This window comes from Condylostylus longicornis, unplaced genomic scaffold, assembly GCF_029603195.1.
Source record: "Condylostylus longicornis isolate FDR11 unplaced genomic scaffold, ASM2960319v2 ptg000107l, whole genome shotgun sequence".
Classification (NCBI taxonomy): Eukaryota; Metazoa; Arthropoda; class Insecta; order Diptera; family Dolichopodidae; genus Condylostylus; species Condylostylus longicornis.
Window position 1 is genome coordinate 4,346,963 of NW_026578075.1, and position 27,918 is coordinate 4,374,880.

The window sequence follows — 27,918 nt, forward strand, 5'->3', positions numbered from 1 at the left end:
ATAGCAATTTTGATTGAATTAATTTCTTATTTGCAAAGTAACATCAGATTCCTGCCTTAATTCTGTCTTGTATCGAGTCTTGTATCCTGTTCCATATAATTTCCTTCAAATTTTCCTCCTGAATTTATGAAAGAACTCAAAAATACAATTCGGTCGTTCTAAAAGCCAGAACTGAAAGGTGTGTCATTGCTATTGTTTTAAAAAGTACTAGTCAAGAGAAAAATCTAAATTTTTTATGTTCTATATACATATATACAAAAAAGCATTAATATTACATAGAATGTTATATGTTTTGGTATATAGTATTCAATAAAATGTTTTTCTATAAAATTAATATAAAATAGAAATATGCAGAAAAATTTAAAAAAAACTGGGAAAAAATAAAAAGAAATAAAATTATTTCAAAACAATTTAAATTTGACACCACTGAGTCAAAGTCAAATATAAATGGTTTGCAGCACAGATTTCAGTTCAAATTAAATGTCAAAAATTTGACATTTAATTGTTAAATAAACAAACAAGCAAAATTTAATATTGACATTATTATGTTGTATTTTTGTATTGTTTTTCCAGCATAGTTCAAAAAGTTATAAAAAATTTTTTTCGTGTTTAAAAAAATAATCTAAAATGGGAAACCAGCTAGTTGGCATTGCGCCTCCAGAAATATATCCAGTAGAACATTATTTTCCAGGGACTTTTGGAAATGAACTATTATTTGATTCTAGGTAGGTGATACATGCTATATACATATGCATATACATACATATTTAGATTAGATTGCAATTTAAATAAAGATTGTTCCCACACTATGTAGTTAAATCCTTTGTACAATAACATATTTGCTTTTTTTGCAATTCGCAGTATGGGAAGCACTAGGTTTTTTAAAGTAGCAAGAGCAAAATGTTCTGAAGGGTTGGCAGTTGTAAAAGTTTTTGTCATTCATGATCCTTCTCTTCCACTGGAACAGCATAAAAAACGAATAGAGCTAATAAAAAAAACTCTTGCTAATGCTGTGAATTGCTTACCTTTTCAAAGAATCGAGGTAACTAAATTAAAATATGTATGAACTTTTAGATTGCTAATAATATTTACGTTCAGTTAACAGATAAAGCAGGATACATTATGAGAGAATATGTAAAACATAGCTTATACGACAGAGTTTCAACAAGACCTTTTTTATCAATATTGGAAAAAAAGTGGATTACTTTCCAAATTCTTTGTGCTCTAAATCAATGTCATAAACAGAAAATATGTCACGGTGATATAAAAGTAACGAAAATACCTATTTAGTTATTAAAATTTTTTTGTTTAAAAATTATTATTTTTAGTTAGAAAACATATTGATAACATCTTGGAATTGGATATTGCTTTCCGACTTTGCATCCTTTAAGCCAACTTATCTGCCTGAAGACAATCCGGCAGATTACACTTATTTTTTTGACACTAGTCGGAGAAGAACTTGTTACATAGCACCAGAAAGGTATTTTTATTTATAAAATAATTTAAGCAATAAATTTTTATATAGTTTTTAATTTTTAATTAATGTAAAGCTTTATATTTTATCTAGATTTGTAAAAACTATAGATGTTGCACAAGACAAAGATATGCCACTGGTAACTGATTCAATACTATTACCATCTGGTTCACTAGTTAGAACTGGTCCTTATCATTCAGGAGCTTTACTACCAGAAATGGATATTTTTTCGGCGGGGTAATTTAAAATATTCAACAGGTAAACTATTACAAAATTAAAAAATTTTTTAGATGTGCCCTTCTGGAACTTTGGACAGAGGGAACTGCACCATTTGAATTTTCTCAGTTGTTAGCTTACAGTAAAGGTGAAAAGGATTTAGTAAAAAAACATCTTCAAAGAATCGAAAATGAAAATCTGCGAAGTCTGCTGTCTTCAATGTTACATTTAAATCCAAAAGAACGAAGAAGTGCGGAAGTTTACTTAGATCAAGAAAGAGGAAATTTATTTCCAGAATACTTTTACTCCTTTTTGCAGTCTTATTTGCAAATGTTTTCTTCACTTCCAATAATGTCAGCAGACGATAAAATATTACGGCTTTACTCTGATATTGATCATTGCGTTCAAGTTTTAACTAATCAATCAAAACTAAAAAGAGAATCAATTAAAAATAATAAAAATGCACAGGAAACTTGTTATTGTATTCCTGAACATGATGGCTTGATATTAATCATAACAGTTGTAACATCGTGCATAAGAGGTCTTAATCATTGTCACACTAAAATTTGTTGTCTTGAGATACTGCAAAAATTATCAGAGTTCACAATTTCAGAAACTATTTTAGATAGAATTTTGCCGTATATTGTAAGAATTTAAACTACTTGTTAAATTTACACTTTCATGTCCTATTTTGTACAGCTTCACTTAGCACAAGATTCTTCATCATTAGTTCAAGCGCAAGCGGTGGATACTTTGACAAATTGTTTGAGCATGGTAAAAGATATACCAAGAAGTGATGCTAATATTTTTCCAGAGTATATATTACCCGCTATTGCATCGTTATCTGCGGATCCTTCTACTATTGTGAGAGTTTCGTATGCCAGAAATATAGGTAAATGTAAAAATTTTCTTTGAAATTTGGAAAACTCACATAAATTTTTGACTACAGCGAAATTGGCAAAGACAGCTGTTTATTTCTTAGAAGAAACACAAAGAAATGCTCCTAACGACTTATCAACACAACGATATGAAGCCGAACTTAATGCTTTGCACGAAATTATCCAACAAACAGTTCTAAGTTTATTAACTGACCAGCAGTCCGTTGTTAAACAAACTTTAATAGAATCAGGAATTTGTGATTTGTGTGCATTTTTTGGCAAACAGAAAGGTATATGTTTTTGAAATAAGAAAAAGGAAATATTAAAAACCTCATAAATATGGCAGCAAACGATGTCATATTATCACACATCATTACATTTCTTAATGACAAAGAAGATAAACATTTGCGTGGATCCTTTTTCGAAAGTATTGTTGGAGTAGTTGGATATGTAGGATGGCAATCATCGGACATAATTATTCCACTTCTTCAACAAGTATTATACTTATTATTATATTAAAAGTTTTTATTCAATAATCTTACTTCAATTTTTTTTTTTAATTAAAGGGCTTAACAGACAGTGAAGAATTTGTAATTGCGAAAGCAATAAGAACCACAACAGCTTTGATTGATATGGGTCACCTACAAAAGCATGCCATAATAGAGTTTATTTCAGAAAGCGCCTGCTATTTAAACCATCCAAATTTGTGGATACGGCATGAGATGTGTGGATTAATTTCAACCACTGCCCGGAAGTTATCTTCAATTGATGTTCAATGCAGAATAATGCCTGTAATAACAAATTTTATAAAAACTCCGCTAATTCAAGTTGAAAAGCCCGAAATAATTTTGGATTGTCTCAATCCTGCTGTACCTAGAAGAATTTTTGATAGTGTTGTAAAGTACATACATTGATCATTTTAAATACATGATAACCATTTTTTATTAAACTTTTCTGATTTTAAGATTTAACGATATAAATACCCTTTTCAAAGTGTTGGAAGAAAGGAAAGATATCCGAAACCAAATTCCATCTGGCAGCACACCAGAATACGGTGAAATGAATACAGCAATAAAAAACGTGAGAATTAGAACATAAATTTTTGTGTTATTAAACTATTATATTTTAAGCTTTTTCGACGCTTGAGCTCCGAAGGCCTTACAGAATTTGTAGAACTTCAACTATTATCTATGCAAACATTTTTAATAAAACTAAATAAATATAAAAATATTGAATCAAAACATGCAAAAAATGGCCAAATAAATTTACGTCGGAAAAATATAAATTGCCATGAATTTCCTTTGCGCGGCGAAAAATGGTTGCAGAACGACGGTATTGCACGCAAACTTAGAGTTCCCGATAGTGGGAATGATAATATTGCTCCTCATACAAACCTTAACTGGCAACACATTGACGAGCATCGGGCAAGTATACCTCCGTCACTATCTCATGAATCTATTTATTTGAACAATCAAGCAGCTCCACCTAATCAATGTGTTATAACCCCCAATTCTGCACTATTCGAATATAGTTTACCGGAAAGAAATTTTTGGCAAGGTAACACAATTTTTTAGTTTTTCGACTAAATTAACGTTTAGTTTTGTTTGAATTTAGAACATTCTTCAGAATGCCGCCAACAACTGGATAAATTAAAGACTAAATTTAAATCCCGATACTCAGCTTTAGCATCAAATCAAGAATATGACACTCCTAGATTTTGTTCTCCAATTCCATCAGGTTGGCGTATGAATGGAAGCTTGGTTGCTCATTTACATGAACATAGCGCCTCTGTTACCAAAATAGTTGCATTGAAGCCTGGAACTTTATTTGCTAGTGGAAGTATTGATGGTACTGTGCGACTCTGGGATTGCAACAAATTAAATGGAAATCAAACAATCAATAAATCAAGACAAATGTATTTAGCAAAAACACCCGTATATTCAATAGCACCATGTGATGGTGGACAATCCCTTGCAGTGGGTGGAAAAGATTCAAGTCTTGTAATTTTACGAATAGATAGAAATTCATCTAAAATGGCTTTACAAACAGCTATCTATTTAGACGAAAACAAAAAGTAAGTAAAAAAAATAAAAAAAAAATTCAAGATCAAGCTATTCCAAATGATATTTAATAAACGTTATAGTGGACATGACGAAGGCTCGATTGTTGACATGCAACCTTTTGAACAAAATTGCTCTAGTTTGATTGTGTTCGCCACATTGTATGGAAATATAATAGCTTGGGATATGAGAATGCAAGACAGTGTGTGGAAACTTCAAAATGAATTGAAACATGGAGTTATTACAACAATTTGCGCAGATCCTAGCGGGTCCTGGTTAGCTGCTGGTACAAGTGGGGGGAAACATATATGTTGGGACTTGAGATTTCGCTTACCTATAGCAGAAATACGGCATCCTTCCGATTCTTGGATAAGAAAAATTACTTGCCATCCAACAGAACCCTCATGTCTAATATCAGCTTCACAATCGAATAATGAGGTTTCAATTTGGAATATTGAAACCGGCCACAGGCAAACTGTTTTATGGGCGAGTGCTGCTCCAGTTCTTTCAAACACTAGTATGGTAAGTTTCAAATAAAAATTTGATAATAAAGTTTTTTTATTTAAAATTTTTTGTATTTTGTTGTAGAATAATCCATCAACAAGTTGTGGAATTTTAACAGGTGTGGTAGATGAATGTCCGTTCATTTTAACGGGTAGCTCAGATCAAAGAATACGGTACTGGGACCTGGTTTCCCCCGAAAACTCTTCATTGATTGTTCCCTCTTCCAAGGACCAAATGACAGATATATCTTTTGTTTATGAGTAAAAACTTTTTACAAAACTAATTTCCTTGAATTTAATTTTGAAAAATTATTACAGTACGGGTTTAATTGATGGTAGTAGGGTGATACAAGAAAAAATTATACGTTTGGGCAATTCCGAATTAGCAACTAGAAATTCTGAAGAACAACCAAGATGTGGACCCGAAATGCCAACATCAAGTCATAACGATGGCATTACTGATTTATTAATGTGCAAAACAGAAAAACATCAAAATTTAATCGTTTCTTCTTCCCGCGATGGAGTTATAAAAATATGGAAATAAACCTAATCTGTGATTCTTTTTTAGTTATCATATATACATATGTATGTCTACTCGCATATTAAATTAATTAATTAAATTTAAAAAAATGTCTTGGTTTTTTTTTAAATTTACAAATTTTTAATTTCTTATAGGTAAAACGATCTTAACTTTAAGTAACGAAACCATCCCGTGAAACAAAAAAATATATTTTTTTAAATAATTTTAATTAAATCTTTTAACAGTATACCGAAATTTTCAAAGATTTTTAAATTTAAAACAAACAATATTAAAGAATAATCAATAGGTCAAGAATATTTGCAGAAGTTTTGAATTTTTTAAAGAAATTTTCAGCAAAATTTTGAAATGAACTATTTCTTAATTTTTATTTGTAGTACAAAATTTTATTTATAATCTTTCATAATATCAAAATACGATTCGTTATTTTCAATATCAAACATAAGCAAATTTTTTTAATGCTTTGTAAATTACAATACAATTCAATTACCAAACTCAAAATAGTGAAAAAATAACTATACGAAACTTTTTATACTTACATGTACATTTTACATTTTTGAACAAAAATTATATTAACAATTTTTTAATAATCAATTTTAATTATACAATTTTTCTGCTGTTGGGGAAAATATTACAAATTTAATAATTTCATCTTTCTGAGTTTCAATTAAGTTTTGCGGTAATAAACTAATTCCACTATATTGAATCGAAACATTTTTATTTTCGTCCCCTGTGTCTATAAAATTATACAAAACGTCTTCGTAAGGAAATACAGTATTGTTGCGACTTGTAATGTGGATTAAACATAAAATAATTTGGACATTATTTAAATTGTGCCTTAAAGGAGGTTTCTTCCTATAAAGCGGATCAATACAGCCGAATATTCGATTCTGTAGTGATAACGATATTGGCAATATCCGTTCATACGAAAGTGTTGTATTGTACAGAGAAATTATTTGATTCTCATCATGGTAACACAAATTATTCGCTGCCACGCTCAAATCTTTTATTTCATTCCAATACAAAAATAAGTCAGTAAGTATGTTGTATGCCTTGACAAATAGCACCTTTTCCAAGTTTGTTATAAAACCAACTGAAATAAATAAAAACAAGAATTGCAATATTTTCTACTTCAAAACATTTTGCTTCACAAAATTTATGTACGTAACTTGTTACCCATTATTCTTTAAAAATAATAAAAAATGTATTTCATACCAATGTATGCTGAGTCACTATAGACTTTTAAAACAAAATTGCATTTTGGAAGTTCTCCCGCTTTTTCGATCAAACCTACAACAACTTCGCATGCTCTAGATTGTATATCCGTCAGCTCTTTTGTATTTATTTCCATAAAAAACACACGACTAATGTTTTTTTCCTTTATTATTATCTGTAAAAGTATTTTGTAAATCAAAAATTTGATTTAAAGCTTTCTTCTTGATCGTCGTATCATAGAACCGACCACAACTTGCAAATTGAAATACTTACAGCAACATACTGAAGAAAATGGCTTGTGAAGGCTCTGCCAAAAATGATAATTGGAATACTCCAATAGTTGGAAATGCATTTAAGTCTTAAAACTGCATCGAAATCGTGACTTTTTAATTTTCTTTAATCGAAAATTCTATTAGATAATTTATAGAATATGAATAAATAAAAACTTACGAATTTGATGGCAAAGCCCATTCAACAACAAGGGAATATCCTTTTAACAATTGACCATTAACATGATGTAAAATTTTTTCCGCTGCATCTCTGGATGTAAACTCTATAAAAGCAAATTCCCTAACTCTGGATATTTTTACAATTTCTGTTCTTTTAACATACAACATTAAAACCGCGTAAAGTTCATTGTTTTTAACAGATAAATCAACGTTCCGTATAAATAAACTTTTAATCTAAAATACAAAATTCGTTTTTAATTTTTATACATACGTTTGTATATCAAAAATAAAAATTTTACATTTTCGAGTAGCTCCGGATTTGTTACATGTTCAGGATTTGCCCATACAATTTTTAGGTCTCTACCCCATTTTCGAAGACGGCCTGGAGTAGTTTGCTTTTTTACAATCAATGCTTCTTCATGATTCGGAAAATCTAAAAACAAGAAACCTCGATTTTGATTCATATCACTTATACGTTTATGTGTTATGACCCGTTCAATTTTCGGAAACATCTGTCGAAATTCATATTCAAGTTCTTGTTCAGAAAGTTCTTTTGGTATATTTGAAACAAATAAGCGACACTTATCAAGTGAGCGCTGCACTTCAAGTGTTTTGTGCGGTTGAATAAGAAAATGATTCATGACTTCTAATGCTTTGGCTGCATCTTCTTCATTAGCATACTTAACAAATCCATAGCCACGATTGAATTCATTAAAATCCATCATTAACCGAAACTCATAAATTTTTCCGAACCGTTGAAAATGTGGCAAAAGGAAATTTTCATTAAAATGTTTTGGTATTCGTTTTATGAACAGTTCACAAGCGTTAGAAGGTGGAGGACCATCCCATTTTTCTGCTAAGTTAAAAATTTTTCGTCCATTTACTTGCAAAGATTCGAAATGTTTTGTTGTATCATTGCTACTTTTAAAAGTTGTGGGATATGTTCCAAAAACATGTTCCTTAGTACCAATAATAGCTTTCAAATTATTTTTATTATGATTTTTCAAAAAACTTCCATTTGCAAACATTTTTTAAACATTAAACAGACTGATTAATTTTAAACGTGCATTATAAAAATATGTGTGTACATTGTATTTGAAACGTAACGTATTTTTTAACAACGAACCAAAATCTTCAAACTTCAATTTAACTGAAGAGACACCGAGTCGCTGTCATTATTGGGGTATATTTACACTTGAAACATTGCTGGCGGATTTGTTTGACAAAAGTTTGATGGGGAAATTTTCATGGCACTCGATTGATTGAAAAAAAAACAGAACCATCTGTGACTTATTTATCTGACTGCGATACACAATGTGATTGTGTGCAATTTCTTTTTGATGGAAAATAGAATTTGTTTTTGTTATGTGTTCATGTTTAAAGAATTTTTTTTTAATTTCTATAAAATTTATTTTTTTTTATATTTTAAACCTTTTCACTGACGCTACTAGAGACCCAGTGGCTAAGTGATTTATAATATGATATTCTTGATGCGCCAAACAAATTAAAAAGGTTTATCTACTAGCCCAACTGGCGTTCGCGTTTTAGATAATCCTTTTTAACCGTACATCGCCCAAGTAGCGTACGCTAAAGACTTTGCTCATATTTATATTGTACATACATAGTTTTTAAATCTTTATAAAACTTGAAAGACCTATAATGATTTTTTATGCCAAGCGTTTGGTCTGGTATTTTGAACAAAAATGGGAGAAGGTGATGACGTCATCAGTTTCTCCATGTTTAAAGTTTTTTCAAGATTTGTAAAGTTAGTTAATAGTAAATACTAGTATTCACTCATAGTAAATATTAATATTCACCCATACAATTTGAAATTTTTAAATATCCCGCATTTTGTTAATTTTTTGTAGAAAAGTATTTTAAAACGTTTAGAAAAAGCTAAAACAAGGTAGGGCGGTACATTACCTCGACTTTATTTTAAGCAACTCACACAATCAGAAGTGTTATGTGTACATATGTACATAATTGTGGATTATTGTAATTACTATTGATAAAGAATATAAAATAATATAAAGTTCTTATATCACAGAAACCGTTTTAAAAAATAAAATAAAAATTTAAATAGTAATTAAAACATTTTATATTTTCTACCTAGTTATTAAGATTAAAAATAAATTGGAATTACAATCATTAAGTTTTAATTTCGATTAATTCATTTAAATTTACTAATAAATTACGAAGCAAAAGTTGCAATTGTTGAAATATTATGTGGGAATATAATTGATTCATATTTTTTTCCAATTTTCTAGCGTTTTGTATTGCTACATTTTTTTTTTTTTTTGGAAAAATGCAATTTCTTTAAGAATATAGCTTTCATATAACATTATAGCGTTGTCTTAAAACTAAAACAGTCTCTTTTGCATAATGTAAAAAACCACAAACAAAAAGAAAATAAAGGCAAACAATAAAAGAATCTTGTCAGTGCACTCTCGTCTACCATACTTCTTTAAAAGTTTTCCTGATTTTGATATGGCTCCTGCAGTACTATGCAGTTCACTCCTTGTTCCCTCTACCGTCTGTGAAGATAACACCAATGTGTCTAAAGTAGCAGCAGATTTTTGTGTAGTTTCCGATAGATGACGTGTTATCGATAGCATTTTCTCAGTAACATTGTCTTGTTGGGCAACGAGACCTAAACGATTATGCTGACTTCCAGTACCCATTTCAGTACGTTGACGTAATTCAGAATTGCCGGTCAATGAAAATAATTCTTCTCTACTTGCTTTTTTTATTTCCATCATTGCTGCTACATTTGCCTTGCGAAAGGCCTGTAAAGTTTTTGAGAACTGTTCTCGATGCAAATCAACTTCCTTGGACAATTCTGCACTGCCTTCGTCCTTAGAAACATCATCCAGGCGTTCTATACATTTTCGTAACGCTGAAAGTTTTAATCTTCCAGCTTCGTTCAAAGCTTCTAATTCAGGAAGAGTCCCACGGAAAGAATTTATATCCTTAAAAAAAACAATTAATTAGTTAAGTAGCGTCATGAAATTATGATACTTAACTAAAAAGAAGTTATCAAAAATGCAAATAAAAGAAGTAATAAAATGAGCAATGAAAATTCTGGTCATCTAGTGTTTCAACAATTTAAAATTTTTCCTTTTTTATATACATAACATTGTCTTTTAAATTCCTCAGTTTTATTAATTTGAGAAAGTGAAACCGAGTTCATAGAATTTGAACTTTGACTAATTGTAAATGTTTATCGAAGTGCATAGCTACAAACCTATGTACTTCTATACAACCAGAAAAGCTACATTATGGACTGGACAAAATGCGTACAAACTTATTATTTTTTCAATCATTCTTTATAATAAACTTCTAAGAAAATGTGTATAAATTTTCAATTAAGATTTTCTTTATTTAAATTTGCAAGGAAGTTTTTAAATATTTATGTTGACGTGCACTAAATATGAATATGTATTGAAATTTTTTCTTGGGTAACTTACTTGAATAATTGCTTTAGCATTTAAATTACTATCAATTATATCCTGCTTTATTGATGACAATGTAAAATTTTGGCCATTCATTTTTTCGTTAATTTTTTATTTTATTCATTTATTTACAAAAGTAAGGTAATATTTAAAATTACATTTCATCACAATCGAGAAAATCCTTTCGAGTTTTTGACGCATCTTTTGCTTAAAATATAAACATAATTTTTTTCTTTTTTTTTTTTTTTTTAATGTCACTTTTTTGTTGTCAAAAGAGTTTGAGAGAATGTGGATTTTAAAATGAAAAAAGCTTTTCTCAGAAAAGTCAATAGTTTTAATTAGCTAATTAATTTTAGCTATAAAAGTTAAAAACGTTTTGACGTTTGTAGCTTGTTTTCTCAGTGCCCATTGCTTTAAAAAAGATTGAAACCGTTCAGTTTTTGACATTTATATTGATACTTCTATCTCTATGTCATTCCTATTGCGCTTTAAGGTACCTTAACCCCGTCATAGTTAGTCCAAAAAATGACATTTGTAGCTCACTTCATTGACGTTAATGACTTAATTCCATAGTGTTTATACCCCAAGCTGTAATTGGGAGTTAATTTTTTTGCAACAAAGAAAGCACCTAACAGTAGTATTGTCAAAATTAATTGTAAAATTTACACAAAATCGTACATTCATAGCTTTCTCAAATCTTATTACATACATACACTGTTATGTATATATGGTTTACACGATAACACTGTTCTTTGTCAAGCTTGCCGATTGAAAAAAAAATTATTTGCAGAAAAAAATTTTCAAAGGAAGAATGAAAAATCAGAAAATTACGAAGGACAAATTTCAAAATTTTAATTTACATTTTTAATTAATTAATAAATTTGTTAATAAAAGCAATATAGTAATCATTACATATGTTTATGAACTTTTAAAAGAAATATAGAGTAGGGATGTTACACTTTCATTCTGAATTTTTGAATAGTGTAAATTTACAACTAAAATAATGTGCATATATTTACACATAAAATAACGTGTATGTGAACAAACACATCTAGTTATGTAGATATAATGCAAAGCGTTTAACACTCTATGTACATAATATAAAACATAAAATATTTTATTTATAAATTTTTACTTAATAATGCAAAACTATTCTAGTTTAGCTCTTAGCTAAAATTAGTATTAAAATGAAAATTTTATTAATCTTTGGCTATAAAACAGTAACTGATTGAAAAAAGTAGGGGGGGGGGACAATTGACCGGTTGCACGACAATAAATACAAATTTTTTTGAATAAGAAACAAGAAGAATCAATCAAGATTGCTAAACAAAAAAAGAAAAGAAATGAAAAACTTTTTTATGAGAATTAATTTTACTATAGCAAACAAAAATATGTGTTTAGTCTCTTTTGTGCATTCATTCCACTCGGTTGTATAATATTTATATTTTTAGAAATCAAAAGAAAATGTTGTTTTTTTACGTGTGAAATAAATAAAAAAAATACATAAATTAATAAAAATCAAAAAGGCATAAAAGACAATTAATTTTTCTTGAATTGAATAAAGTATATTTGCTTTTTGGTTAGTACTTATACTTGTTAATTAACATTTTATTTAAAAAAAGTAAAACTTTTACTTTTAATTCTAATGTGAGCTTTATTTTTAAGTTGATCTTTTACAATTAATTTACAAATTTGTGTTGACGTTGGCGATAAAATTGCCAATAATATAAATATATGCCACTATACAACTTTCTAAGCATGCTGTAGATATATGTACATATTAATATGGTATGGATTCATGTTTGTGTATGTATCATACAATGTATGTATTTGTAAACGTGTATAGATGTATGTACATACATGGTATATTCATACAGAAACTGATTAATCTAAATTTTGTGAGGATCTTGTACTTATGCAAAAATACATAAAATATTTTATTATGTATGTATATAAAAAAAAAAATCATTACAAATCATTTTTATAAGCGGTATTTGATTGCAAGTGGTTAAAGTTGACTCAAAAATATTTTGGTTATGAATTATATTAAAGTATTATATTGTATTTTAGGATATCAGTACAGAGTTGTTGGGGGAAACAAGGGGAGTTAAAATTTAAGAAAATTACTTTTTTTTTGTTACAATTAAATTAGTCTTTTCGCTTATGAATTGTTACTTTTTAAATTCATTTCAAATAAATTGCTATGTAATTGATTTTGCATTATATAATTAAAACAAATTACATAATATTATTATTGAGTAATATAACAGGCATTTAATGAAAATATGTGAACAATTTTGTAGGTATACAATATTATTTGTTAACAAATGAACTTAGATTTTCCAAATATCTGAAATATAATCGCATCTTTCTTTACCTATAACTTTTTTATTATGTTACATTTTTTCTTATACAAAAAAACAAAAAAAAAAAACCATTGCTTTCACGTCTATCTATCACACACAAAAATCTTAATATTCAAGAACCGGCTTTTGCGTTAACTTATGTGCGTAAAGCGAAATAAGACTCAGTGGGTCACATTAAAGTGTTACCAGTAGGACTTCAATTATTTTTGTGTTCTAATTAGGAAAATTAATAAAAAAAAAGTGGTTAATAATCTAGACGGCTTTTGAAAACATACAAATTAAATGAGAGTACAAGTATATATGTAGGTACTAAAAAATTTAACAAAAAGAAAAAATTTCAATTGCTTTTGTAAATTTAATTACTTCGAAATACTTAGGAAACTAATTTCAGCTTGGTGAAGATAAATACAATAAGCATTTATAATAATAGTATTATCTGAAAAGTAAAAGTAAAACTTAAAATATTAAGTTTTAATTTATAATTTTAATATTTTTTATTGTATAAATTTATTTTTTTAATATTGGAGAGAATTTTTAAATTGAATTCATTGATATATGTAAGTCGGAAACCCGCTTTGGTGATCAAAATCTTATTAGGTGATCGATTTCCACTTAACTGTGTTATACTGTACTTGATTGTCTGATTGTATATACATACATATATATATATATATATATATACATAGCAAATAAATGAAAGAGAAAAAGTTTTAGCACAGATTTTTTTAGCACAATCATAAATATTCATAAACTTGCATTTGACTTATCTTATGATAAGTACCTACTCTTATACAAGTCTATAAAATTTAAAAATGCATACGTACATACATTTGAATTTCCAGTGCGTGTATTACCAAAATTTGTCATTTAACCTATCTTTACTGAAAATATAAATATGTATGTATATCTGCCTTAATTTAGATTTATTAAAACTTATCTATCAATACATCTAGGTATATATTTCGAAACCTTTACTTGTTGTAAAGTATTAAAAAGTATCAGGGTATCTAATTTTCCATTTTTTTTTTTAATTTTTTTTCATATAAATACATACATACATACATACATATACAATGCATATTATGTACACACTTTACGTTAAAAATGCATACATATTATGTGTGTGTGTATCAAGAAAAATTGCAACATTTTATACAAAAACTGCTAAAATTACTTCGGTACATTATTAAAGAGAATCCTAAAAGTCACTGAACTGATTCAAAAATATTAAGCAGTCATGCATTAGTTTTGCATTGTAAATGTTTTTAGAAATTCAAAAAATATGAAAGCGAACTCAATTTTCTTTTCAAATTTATGAAATTTTAACTGTACATGCTGTTAAGTAAGATAAAATATAATCAGTATATGTTTTGTAAATTATTGTATATACTACAGTATAATATATACTTTTATGCAATACATATTGTAAAATATGTACAGATTTACATCAATAACTACAACTATAGATAAAAAAAATTTCAATGTCATATTTTGTGGGTATATCCGCAATAAAAGATAAAAGCGAACAAGTTTTAAATAAGATACTTAACATATGTGGGTACATATAAATACATATGTATGTACACTGTAGTTATAATATAATATTAAAAATCATGTGGGGCAGTAACACAAGTTTAACTGATATCTGCACTAATTTATGTAGATTTTGTAATATACAAGTAGGTATGTGATAAATATTATACAAAAAAAATCAGTAAAAATTGTATTATTCTGTATATATATGTATGTACAATATAATAGTATTGGTCATTATTATAAAAGTACTATAGGACACAAATGTACACATACCTATATGTAGATAAAGAATATTACCTGGAAATAGTCAGCATGATATTCTAAATGCAAAAATAACTGCAATGCATTTTAAATGTTGGAATTTTAATAAAAGTGTATACCAGTGTTGGAAAAACATTTATCTAAATTGATTTATATGAAAAAATTTATACTTAAAGTTATTTTATAGATGTGATGAATTTATCAACGCACCGTGTATTTCAACAATTGTACTTTTGCAGGAGGGTATTTTCATATTTTTCGAAATGTAAATTAACGAATTATTTCCAGAAGAAATCAGATCATACTATTTCAGAGACTAAAAATTTACCAATACCATATACATACTCCGAAAATATCTAACGCGATTTGTTGATGTTATAAAAACTGATTTTCTAACCAAACAAATAAAAATTTCCTCTCATATTATTGCTCTCATGTTAATAATCACAACTTAATACTTTTTCATAATGACAATTTTTACATAACGGTAAATTTATTATATGCCGTATAAGTAATCTCAATTAATAACAAACTGTTGATTATCCTCTTGAAAGATTATATTTTATATAATCTATAGGCTATAGGGTATTAAATTTCATGTAATATAGGGAAAATTTATACGAAAGCTTAACCATATTATTAAAAGTATAATCAGAAAAATGTTCTAACTTCTAACATATAATTTTTTAAAGCATTATACTATAAGATCCTTGTCATATTTAATATTGAATTTTTTTTGTTTTTATTCTTCAAATATTTGTAAATATTTACATTAACATTGTAATAAATATTATAAAATAATAAATTTGTCTTAATAGTTTGATTATGTATATAAATATTGCAGTGTTTAAGTAATTTTTCCTGGAGTTGAATTCGTGATAAAGTACATAATATGTAGTTGATAATATCATATGGATAAAATATTGGGCTATAAATTTTAAAGCCCAAATAATTTATTGTTCGCGATAAATAATAAACGTGTATGCGGTATTTGTGTACAAGGGTTTTTTTTTTTTCAAATTGTATATTTTAGCCATAACGGTTTTTGCTATATTACTAATAACGGGTTTGTATTACTATATACATACTTATAAATTCCTTGTATTTCTTAATAAAATTGATGACATACACATAGCATTCAATTCGAATTAGTTACATAAAGGCGGCATTTTCATTTAAATTTAAAAGATAAGAGAAAGTATATCATAAATTTCAAAATCCGCTGCTCTGTTATAGAATTTGAAACACAGTAATATACTTGGCTAGTTTGTCTGATATTACGTCATTTCTAAAAATAGAATAATTAAAATGAAAATATATTTGATTATTACTGTTCAGTATAATAATTATGTTAGATTTTGCATTTTCTTACAAAATTGTTATTTGAATGGCCATTAATAATATTATAATATATGCGCAGTAAAATGTCCAAATTATAAATAATAACGGGGGTAATATTCGCTTTGACAATGTTATTGTGTAAGAGAAATTTAAATCACATTAATATTAAATTGATAATTGAATCTATTGCGCATTTAAGAATGCGCGTCGTAAAGAAGAAGGTCTTAAGTGCATTTCGAAATTTATTTTTCTAATTTTTTTAATTCTATGATTACTTCTATGTAATTTATAATTATTATAATAACAGGAAGCTTTCGTTAATTCAGTTCTGGAGTAGTTAATTCGAACTTGTAGCACGTTCGAAAATTGTACACTGCACAGAAGATATTATGTAGATCGTTTGAAGTTATTGCATTCTGTTGAACGTTGCGGTTTAGAAATTTAAGTTTTAGTGTAGAACTTTCTGCGCAGAGTGCTAGAACGAAAACCCCCACATATAGCAATAAATATATGATTCATGACAATAAATACATATGTAATATCAAAATTAATCGTAATTTTTGTCATGTGACATTTTAGTCAAAAGAAAGTAGAATAATGTTTTTTATCCGTTTTTTGAATATTAACTTTGAAAAGTTTATTTTAATAACAGAAAACTTAGGAGCCAAACTAAGTATACATACATGCATTTACATTCACTCTTTGTGCTTTATAAAACGGTATTTATTTTTATTTCTCTTTTTTTTTGTTTCTTAACACCATAAAGTAAAGGAAATATTTCAAATGACCTTGAAGTATAAAATTCGTGTGCTATACGTAATATGGGATAAAATCTTATTAAATACAAGAACGATGAATGTACCTTCATATACATAAATATATGAAAATTGTTGTCATTCAAAACAGGTTAAGAAGTTTATGATTCTCAGCTTTTTATTGTAGAATTTAAACATGTTATAAAAACGATAAATTAATTTTAGAATTAAGTTTTTTTTTTTAATAAATAATAAGTTGGTGGGTTATTCTTTTAATAGCCGGTTTAATGTAAATTTTTATGGTAACTTTTTTGTAATAATTATTTCATGCTCTGAATTATTTTTAGTATTCACGTGATTGTTAATTAAATAATTTATATATAAATTAAGTTTTTGATAAAGTACCGACTTTTAGGAATCTCTCAAATTTTTGAAATTTTTATACATATATGTATGTATAAATATAATTTATTCGCTTCTGAAAAGAGCTACAAAAAGCACAAATTTTTATGCCTAAAATAATTATTTATATATATAGCGGAAATTTAAAATTTATTGGCTAGTTTTATCGTATATAGTTTAAAATATGTTCTATATATAGTATAACAGTTATGGTGTGAATTTAATATTCCGTTACTCGTATACATTAATATATATTTAATAATTATTTGTAATTTTCCCTTTTTGAATCTATACTAGATCTGGTTATCATTTCCTGTTATATTATTCGAACTATAGATGTCTTATTAGAGGCTGGTAAAATTAATTATATTGTTATATAATATTGTTTATAACAATTTGAATGAAATTTTTGTTATATATAGAATTATTTTGAAAATATTTTAAAATTTTATTTTCCCTAAAAATTTGCTTAGCAATATAATTAAAAAAAAATAAGTAAAAAAAGAGTAAAAACATGTGCCATTTTTGTTCATACAAACACACTTCATTCTCAATTTCGTGTCAAACCTTATGGAATCAAACAATAAAGATAAGAACAAAACAGTTCAAAAGTTAAACAAAATTTTTTAAAATTCTAAATAATGATTTGTTGAATCTTATATGTATACGAAATAAAATTATATTATATAATTAATTTAATAAATAAAAAATTAATATAAAAATTAAAAGTTCATCTTTATTTTTTTTTTCTAAATTTAGAATTTACGTTTTATTTTAAAACGAAAAAAAAAAATGTACCTATCTATGAAGCGTAGATAACCAAACTCCGACATTAACATTATAAGTTTTGTTTTTCCTTCAGTAGAATTCTAATTTTACAATGACCTTACTAAATTAAAGGCTGATGATACAAAAATTAATTTATTTTTTTTGATTTTTTTTATATAGATCAAGAAAATACAAGTATATCAATTAAGATTCAAATAGAAATAGGAATTTCAAATAATTGATTGGAATAGAAATTATATTTTCAGTTTTAGAAATTAAATTTCAATATCAGGAATGTCAGAAAATCTGTTTTTTGCTCATTATTTAAAGGATTTGAGTAGTTATTAAAAAATATTCAGTTTTAAGGCGGCTTCATTTTACTAATTACTGAAAAAATAAGAAATATTTTAAATTCTATGAATTATTAGTATCTTTTGTTTGTCTTACTGCATTTTTATCAAATCTTAAGAATTTATATATCACACCCAATTTGTTGTGAGAGAGACAAAAATAATTCATATATGGGTATAATGAAGTTCAGGGTTTTAAAACTGTTGTGAATTGGATTTATTTAATTTAAAGTCAAATATTTAAGAAATCCTTCTAGTGATTTATTTTGATTCTTCTTTTTTGTTTTGTTAAAAAACGTGTATCACAATAAATATATATTAGGCCTTATTGTCTCATCATTAGTACGTGAATTTTTTATAAACACGTATACCCGTAAATGATGTAATAGGTCTCGAAACTTGTTCATTAAAAAAATCAAAAAAAAAAAAATAAGTCACTATAGAAGGATTTTTAAACAAAAATGCCCAACCAATGCTCGACTTATAAATAATCAACTCAATTAATCGGAAATTACAATTTGATAAGTAATTATAATAAAATTTATATACTTTCTGCATTAGATTTAGATCGTTGTAAACCAAATGTGTTTTCATTATGAAAAAATTCTAAATTTTAATTATTAATCTTGATTAATCAATTATCAATTTCCCTACTGTCCAAGAATTTTAAAAATTCGGAAAAGCTTTAGAATTTTACAAATTCTTACTAGAATACTACGTTATATGAGTTAGAGCTTAACATATGTATACAGTTTAATCAAAGACAGAAAGTATATTATAAAAATATATTTATTTTCATTGATTATACTTAATGAATACTTTTAATATTTTAAAGCGAGCCCGCCAAAGTTATATATATATATATAAGAATTTAAACGTAAGATATTAAAAGAAATTAAATTCTAAATATTGATGCTTTATTTGTTATTGTTTTTGAATATTATGTTTCGTTAGGAACCTTGAAAAAAATGTACATACACAATTTATGTATGTATATATGTATGTACTTAAAATTTCATTTCTTATTGTTCGAGCGAAAAACTCTAAAATGCTAAATTCTAGAGCATACATATATTTGAATAAAATTATTATTTTGTTTATGCCTAAACATTTTCTTCAATTGAAAAATTTATTTCTGTATGTTTATCCCCTTGATTTAATAATTACGAGTTTAAAATTTATTTCTATATGTTTAAGCACATTTTTGAATATCATTCAATTCATATAGGAAGCTATAAAAAAAAATTCGTTGGGAAGCTTTAAAAACAATATACATACATGCTTAATTTTTGGGAATTTTTCCAAAGTATTATAACAATATTTTTTTGGAAATTTTTCTTGAAAGTTTTATAACAATATTTATCTGTTATATATCAAAAAAGAAATAAAACAAAAAAATTTAAACAAAATAAAGTTAAAAAATGACAATATTTAGGCAAGCATCGATCTAATAACCTTGTGGTTATCAAATTACCATACTACCCACTAGGCTACGCAATACCTTGAATTTACATTTACAATTCTTTATTGAAAACCATCCTATTTTACATTATACGAGTATATATGTATATAGCTACTTCGGAGGTGTGAAAAGCTACCGGTACTTCTAGAAGGGCTACCGATTTAAAAGAAAAGACATAAGATAGGGTTTTGCGAGAATTCCACCCGCCAAATTTTGAATTTCAATAGTTTAACAACTTATTTATTATATTTTCCTTATGTTATTATATTACTTAATTATGTGTTTTAAAACTAAAGTACCATTTTTGTTTTTAGAATATTACAAAATTTATAATTTGTTAATTAAAAATATGAGTTATTATATTGAAACATCATATCACCTTATCATTAATACATTAATATTTAATCCTTGAAATTTAGTACTGTTATTGAAAAGATTAAATTGAAAATTATTAAAAAAAAAAACTTCTATTGAGAATTTTTTGATAACCTTGGAAAATTAATTGAAGGATTTTGTGATTGATATTTTAGGCATAAGTAATGATTTTATAATTTTCGAATTTGGGAAAGCATTTATATACATATATACAATGTATATATACAGATGTGTATAAGATTAAAAAACAATATTATATACAAATAAATTAATATTAAATTTTAAAATTCAAAATGCGATCCAAGTAACCCGCACTGTTGCTTTTAAAAACAAATTATTTTTAATGTTATTTTCATTTCAGAGTATATACAGGAAACTGATAATACATAATTACTTTTTTCAGTTTTTTTTAACTCGTACTAAAAACAACGATTTCTCTGATTATGTAAATATTCAAAAAAATACAGTGGTCCACATACGAATAAATGTTGCGCATGCGAAATTTAAATGTACATACATATGCTTATTCTTGTCAATTTTATTCTATATAAATAAAGTTGTTTTTCATATTTTCATAATTAATTTGTGATTTCAGTGATAGAACAAAAATATAGATAATATTTTTTTTTTAAATTTTAATTTAATATAAAAATAATTTAATCTGATATAAAAATAGTTAATATTTACGTAAGGTAAATGAAAATTTTCTTAGAATAAAAATTTTTATCATATATAAAAGAATTTGTGGCATTGTGCTAAAATATTAGAGTCATATATTTATAATATAATATTTAACAATATTTTAAGTTTAATTTAAAAAATAAAATTAAAATTATATCCAAAATATGCTTAAATATAAGCTTATCACTTAAGTTATCTGATAACACTATATTATAGCATAAATGCAATTGCATGAATAATTGATTGTTCAAAAACATTTATTTATTTTTTCCGCATGACAATACTGATAACAAACTGTCATAACATAATATAAACAGATAAGTGTCCTTTTCAATCCTTTTTCTTATTTGAAAAAATTAATGTTACAAATAATATAATATGAGTGTGTAGAAAATGATGATAAGTAAAACATTTTAAAAAAATGAAAAGTTGGGAAAGGGACCAATTGAATTTTGTAAACTTTATAGTTTTGTTTAAAATTTTTTAATTGAAATTTCTTTAAAATCGTAAATTTAGTTTTATAAATTATACATAGTTTGTGTTATTTCAGTTATTTCAAGTTAAAAAGTTCAAATCTTTCTGCTTTTTAGATTTTGTGTTAAGCAATTTTTTAAATTTTGCTCAAAAAACATTTGAATATGATTTCAATGCAAAATTTTAATTTGATTTTATAAAATTATTTTCCAAGAATATTTTGTTGTAATGAGATTTCAGATTTCAATAAATTTCAGTTAATCTGTCGATTTAGACTGTTCAATGCATTCGAAGCAATACATTTCAGATGTTTCACCCTTTTTTTTCTAAAAAATACTTTATATCTCATTCTCTTAAATTTTGAATGAGAAATAAAGCTTATAATATATTGAAACAGTGCAAAATATCAGAATAGATACCGGCAATATGTGCATATACATTTGTAGCATACTTATAGGAGTTAATTACGGGTAAATTTAATATTATCGATGCGAAACGCATTTTAGTGCCAGTAATTATGTTTATTAAAGAATGTGATTTTTGAAGGTTTTAATACTTAATTATTTCCTATTTCCTCAAAATAGATACTTAAATACGCATATACCTGTGTATGTTTGTATGTATATAAATATAAATAAATTACATATTATATATTATACATTTGTATTATATATTAATTAAAATTCAACTATAAAAAAAAATATGAAATAATTGCAATATTTAATTAGTGATAAATCAAATTTTTTAGTTAAGAATTTATTTATTAAGCTTTATTATTTATTTGTACACATATTATATCCACTTTAATAAATTATTTATGTGCATAATGATATCATTAATCATAAATAGACCAAATGCTAAGAATGTTAAACTAATTGTTGAACTATAATTTCAAAAATATTCCTAAAGAAATTCAAAGGCTCTTTGATAAAAAGTACTATATGAACAAAATAAATTACAAATATCTCAATTAAAACTATAGCCGCAATTAATTCATTATTAAAAATAAATATAGCCGAAAATTGAATTATTCATATACACATTTAAATAAATCTCAGGCGTATGAATGGTGTGTGACTTAGCTTCATAATATTATGAACAATTCATATATATATACGGTATACCAACATCAAAAATTTAAGAAAAATTTAATAGCTTCGTTAATAGCTTTAATCTTAAAAGAATCCATTTGAACAAGAAATATTTTTCTTTTCAAATACTATGAATTTGTTATATTGTATATTAATATGGAAAAATACAAAAGATATACTCCCCATATTTATTCAAATTCATTCAAAAATTTCGTTCTATTTAATTAACTATCTCAATTCTTTTGATTCAATAATGAAGTTTTTCTATAATAGATAATATGAAAATAAACTAGATATACTTACACAATGTAAATTTAATTATCTTAAATTTTGTATCTATATACAATTCTTATAAAATATAAAATGTTTATACAATAAATTCAATAATTTTATATAACTCAATTACTGTTAAGCTTTAATATAAACAATTATTATTGGCAAACAAACTACTAAAGGTCTTATTCTTTTATTTTTTTGTTTTGTTTTGTATATCTATTTGTTTGTAAAATAAAAATTAAATTTTTAGACGAATATATATAGAAGGTATTTTGCTTACTCTAATATTAGCAATGTCTAAATTAGCGAACAGAATAGCGATTTTAATATTAGCGATTATTTAGTTTTAAAATGAAAACAAGCATTTATTATATTTGTTTTGAAATAAATAAATATTCAAATAAATAGTAAAATTATAAATTTAAATCTTTACGATATTCAATGAGTAAATATAAAAAACAAAAAAAACTTTTTGAAAATATTACGCGAATTGCGTTTGCAAGATAAAATTTTAGCTTGATATTTTGTTTCTATTTTGAGTTCCTTACTAACTTACTTCAAAAAATTTATTATTGATAAATGAGGGTATTATAAATATTAGAAATGTATAATAATTTCAGGGTGCAGAATGTAGGATGAAAAAAAATATATTCACTTATTAAAAGTTTAATTTAGCTGTAAAGTCTTTTTCGCTCATTTAACAAATAGAAATAAAAATTATTTTATGATCTTGTATATAAATTTTAAAATTTTATGACGACAGTCTTTTATTTTCTTATTTATGCATTTAGCCTGTATATATAGGTTTTATATTACCGTAAAATAATAATTTGATAAAATTATGAATCATGTATGGAACAAAATAAATAGAGAAATTCAAGATAATTAAAGCTTAATTTTATCTAAAAAACGTTCTAAGCTCTTTCTCTTCAACTAAAGAGAAGGCATATACACATTTTAAATCACACTAATTTAAAATATTTTTTGTGACGTTAAAATTATGTTTTTTTTTTTTTCTTTTTTTATGATTTCATTTTACTTGTAGAGCTCAACCTAAATAGCCAGCAATTCGTCTAATAAATTAAAAATGATTTTTTCTTTCAATTAAATGATTAAAGCAAATACAATATTTTAATTAAATTAAATTAAATAATATAATATATAAAAGAAAAATAATTTTTATTACAGAACTTCAATACGAATGATGCACTTTGGACTGCTATTTAAAGCAGAAATTTTCAGAAAAATTATTAAGAAAAATATTTATTAATAAAGAATAGAAAATTTTATTTAAAACATGAAATATTATGGAGGAATTGAGGGGTAAGTCTTTTTTTTTAATTTAATTTTTTTTATTGTTAATATTCCAATTATGAGAAAAAAATAAAGCAGAAATAAAAATTAATAGAATAGAATCTTAACGAAATATTATAGATTTTGTAAATTGTTAAAATTATTTTGCTAAATTATCAATTTATATTTTGTAGAACAAAAAAATTGCAAATTGGAACATTTCATATTAAAATATGAGATCGTAAAGTGTTAATTAAAGATGTAATCGATAATATAAAATGCACGTTGAATACTTTTGCATCTTATAATCGATATTGCAGTTTACAAAAGCATTGTAACTTTTTAACGTTGGCAACATATATTATTATAAAAAATTTCAACTGCTAATTTTGTTGTGTTGTGCAAAATGAAAAATTTCAAAAAGGAAAAACATTTTATTTAATGAAATTTAGTTGTTAAAGCAGTTGCCAACTGGCTGCAAGCAAAAGCTGTACAAATTTGATATACAAAAGTTTTTTTAGTATAAATATGATTAATTGCCGATTAGTGACCTCCAGATGTATAAGTAAAAGTTGTATATGAAGTTTGATGTACAAAAATTTTTTTAGCATAAATATTGTTGATTGCCGGTTGGTAACCATTTGTTGTCAACCGGCATTTGACATTATCAATTACATCTTTGTTATAGATTTCAAATTCAATAATGCATTCATATCATATAATAATTAAAATACTTTAATAATTCTTTCATGATAACTTATAACTAAGGCATGAATATTTCAAGCAAATATTATCAAAAAACAATAAAAAAACAATTTATAACATTATGCTAATTTGCAAAGTAAAATACCGGTTGGACAGCTGATTTTATTCAATTTTTATTTTACTTTAGAAAACAATTGTATTATGTTGGAAAATTATAGTGTCCGGTAACACTAAACAAGTATGTATCAAGAAAATCTGAAATAATTATAAAAATTAATATGAGAATAATTAGATTTTTAATTTTTGTGACAAAAATATGCTTTTTGCTAATTACTAATATTTGTTATACAAATTGTTTGTTCTTATTTGCTTTAATATTTTTTGTACTAATTGAAAAATTTTTCAAAGTAAACCGAAGTATTAATTTGGCAGCTCGCTTTACAAACTCACTACTGAATATAATTAAATCTAAACTTGTCCTTTTTCAGTTTTATGAAACCCTTATTACGAATCCTCCACTCAAAAAACACAAAGAAATTTCAATTCAAATTTTATAATTGCAAAATTCAATTCTAATTTTATAATTGCAACTTTCTTGATGAAATTGTAGCAAAAATTTGTTGTTTTAAAATTAGTGTGGAATAAACATTTTTTTCAATTCTTAATGCCATACAGGCACTTTTAAATATTATCAAAAGTTACACGCTAATATTGATAATAGTAACAATTACTGTTACTATTACTGTTGATAAGACTTCGCTTCTTGCATAATTTTGAAAGCTTAAATTTACAATTTTTTGTTTATTTTATTTATGTTATTATTTTTACTTCCAAGTTTACCTGTTGTAATTTTTGTTTTGCATGTTTTTTACTTCGCCCACTGAAAATATAAATTTTACGTTTTTTACTTTTTAATTTATTCGCTAAAAAAATTTTTATTGATCCAAAATTGATCCAAAATTTTTGATTCTGCTTTATTTTTGCACTTTTGAAATTAGAAAGCTTCTAAAGTATTTGAATTGTTTGAACAATTAAGAAACTTCATTCAAATATATATAGTTTATTAACGGTTTTTATTATTGTAAAATTCTTGTAAGCTATTACAAAAAAAAATGAACTGACTTGCTAAGCTTTAATTTTGTTAAGCAAATTTTGTAATTTTAATTGTATTTGTTTTTAGTGGCGCAACCCATTCAAAACTTATAATTTGTAATGAAGAAGGTGAAATACTTAGTACAGTAACGGGTCTTGGAACAAATCACTGGATTTCTGGAATTCCAGAAGTAGCCAAACGTATTGCCGACATGATTGAAAAAGGAAAAAAGGAAGCAAAAATCAATCAAACAACAAAATTAATAAGCTTAGGTTTAAGTTTAAGCGGATGTGAACAGGTAAAAATATACAAAAATTATAAGATATAATTTAAAAATAATATAAAAATCGATTTAAAAGAGCATGGTCATGGTAACTTTAATTTTACTCACCCATTTTCTATTCACATAAAAGAAAAAATGTTTTTCTATACATCCGCGTACCTACTGGCTTAAAAAGTAAAACGATTTGCAATTGAAATATATTAAATAAGAATTAAATTTTTATAGGAGGCAACAAATAGCCAATTGCGTAATGCATTACGATCAAAATATCCAGATATTGCTGAACATTATGTAGTTTGTAGTGATACTGTTGGTAGCATTGCTGCGGTTTCTGCAAAAGGAGGTCTGGTTCTTATTTCAGGAACCGGTTCAAATGCTTTACTTAGAAATCCTGATGGATCTGTGCATGGGTGCGGGGGATGGGGCAATTTTCTTGGTGATGAAGGCAGCGGTAAGGAATTATTCTTAATTTCGCATACGTACTTACATTAAAATTCGATGCATACCTGTACAGTATTAAAAATAAAAATATATAATTTTTTTTTATATTTCAGCATGGTGGGTGTCACATCGTGCAATAAAAATAATTTTTGATGATATGGACAATTTCGAAAAATCACCATATCCTATTGATAAAGCTTGGGAATTAACCAAAGAGCACTTTTCATTACAAAACAGAAGAGATATATTAGATCATTGTTATGCAAAATTTGATAAACCATTTTTTGCTAGTTTATGCAAAAAACTAGCATTAGCTGCTGAAAACGATGATAAACTTTGTCGGTATTTATTTAATGAGGCTGGACGACTATTGGCAAGATTTGTTATAGCTTTACTTCCAAAAGTACAGAAATCTCTGGTAGATAGTGGGGACTTAAGAGTTCTTTGTGTTGGTTCAGTATGGTTAAGTTGGAAACTTATGCGAGAAGGTTTTATAAATGAGCTAAATAATGTATCTATAGATTTCGGATTACAAATGGTTACTCCTACAAATTCAATTGCAATGGGCCCAGTTTATTTAGGAGTAGATGGTGTAAATCATGATTTTCCAAGGAATTATGAAGCTAACTATAAACTTTTTTATACATATAAGCAGCATAAACAAAATGGTTGTATATAATAGTATTTCTATTAATGGATATAATTAAATTGATATTACTTTATTATTAAAAATAAATTAGATGTACATACAAGTAAATTAAAATATATAAAGCTGTTATAGACTTGAGATTGGAAATTGTTTATCGTAAATGATAGGAGATTGATTACTAAAACAAAATGTTGTTAGAATGAATTTAAAAATGAATGTCTTAAATCATACGTAATCTTTATTTAAAATTTAGGATAGTGTGAATTACGAATATTTGCAATTTTTTTTTAATATGTGTATCTATTCTTATAAGAAAATGTATTTACAATATTTTAAAATTAAAATGCTCAGATAAAAGTAAAACAATATTGTAAATTAAAATAAAATTGAACGAACGTATTCAATTGAAAAGACTTTGTTTGTATTAGCGTATTAGCCAATTAGTTTTATTATAGTTCAAATAAAACAAAGGCTAACTTGAAGGGTGATAAATAATAAAGGAATAAAAATATTTTGCTGGATACTGATTTT

The 27,918-nt window shown here is 25.6% G+C and overlaps 4 protein-coding genes across 6 annotated transcripts; 2 read left to right on the forward strand and 2 right to left on the reverse strand.

The window, feature by feature from the left end:
- Positions 1-534: 534 nt before the first annotated feature.
- LOC129614274 (phosphoinositide 3-kinase regulatory subunit 4) lies at positions 535-5,761 on the forward strand. Its single transcript, XM_055528803.1, has 16 exons — positions 535-725; positions 862-1,042; positions 1,099-1,269; positions 1,329-1,480; positions 1,568-1,711; positions 1,765-2,335; positions 2,390-2,582; positions 2,640-2,858; positions 2,915-3,063; positions 3,135-3,469; positions 3,534-3,648; positions 3,699-4,125; positions 4,183-4,642; positions 4,712-5,150; positions 5,217-5,392; positions 5,450-5,761. Exons 1-16 carry the CDS (start codon positions 628-630, stop codon positions 5,673-5,675), a joined length of 4,056 nt encoding a protein of 1,351 aa, XP_055384778.1. The 5' UTR covers positions 535-627; the 3' UTR covers positions 5,676-5,761.
- A 504-nt stretch (positions 5,762-6,265) lies between these two features.
- LOC129614422 (uncharacterized) lies at positions 6,266-8,582 on the reverse strand. Its single transcript, XM_055529011.1, has 6 exons — positions 8,527-8,582; positions 7,633-8,251; positions 7,335-7,567; positions 7,158-7,278; positions 6,885-7,059; positions 6,266-6,762 (listed from the first exon to the last, which is right to left on the reverse strand). Exons 1-6 carry the CDS (start codon positions 8,580-8,582, stop codon positions 6,266-6,268), a joined length of 1,701 nt encoding a protein of 566 aa, XP_055384986.1.
- Positions 8,583-9,471: 889 nt separating this feature from the next.
- LOC129614372 (vesicle transport protein SEC20) lies at positions 9,472-10,985 on the reverse strand. The gene is made up of 2 exons (XM_055528947.1): positions 10,801-10,985; positions 9,472-10,302 (listed from the first exon to the last, which is right to left on the reverse strand). Exons 1-2 carry the CDS (start codon positions 10,879-10,881, stop codon positions 9,694-9,696), a joined length of 690 nt encoding a protein of 229 aa, XP_055384922.1. The 5' UTR covers positions 10,882-10,985; the 3' UTR covers positions 9,472-9,693.
- A 1,229-nt stretch (positions 10,986-12,214) lies between these two features.
- On the forward strand, positions 12,215-27,677 carry LOC129614285 (N-acetyl-D-glucosamine kinase). Of its 3 annotated transcripts, none has more exons than XM_055528817.1 (5): positions 12,215-12,364; positions 24,112-24,246; positions 26,102-26,312; positions 26,523-26,748; positions 26,852-27,677. In XM_055528817.1, the coding sequence occupies exons 2-5, from the start codon at positions 24,221-24,223 to the stop codon at positions 27,415-27,417; spliced, it is 1,029 nt and encodes a 342-aa protein (XP_055384792.1). In that variant the 5' UTR covers positions 12,215-12,364; positions 24,112-24,220; the 3' UTR covers positions 27,418-27,677. The 3 variants fall into 3 exon arrangements, with proteins under 3 accessions (XP_055384792.1, XP_055384794.1, XP_055384793.1); XM_055528819.1 differs by lacking the exon at positions 12,215-12,364 and adding an exon at positions 12,415-12,432; XM_055528818.1 differs by lacking the exon at positions 12,215-12,364 and adding an exon at positions 20,971-21,093.
- The last annotated feature ends 241 nt before the right edge of the window (positions 27,678-27,918 follow it).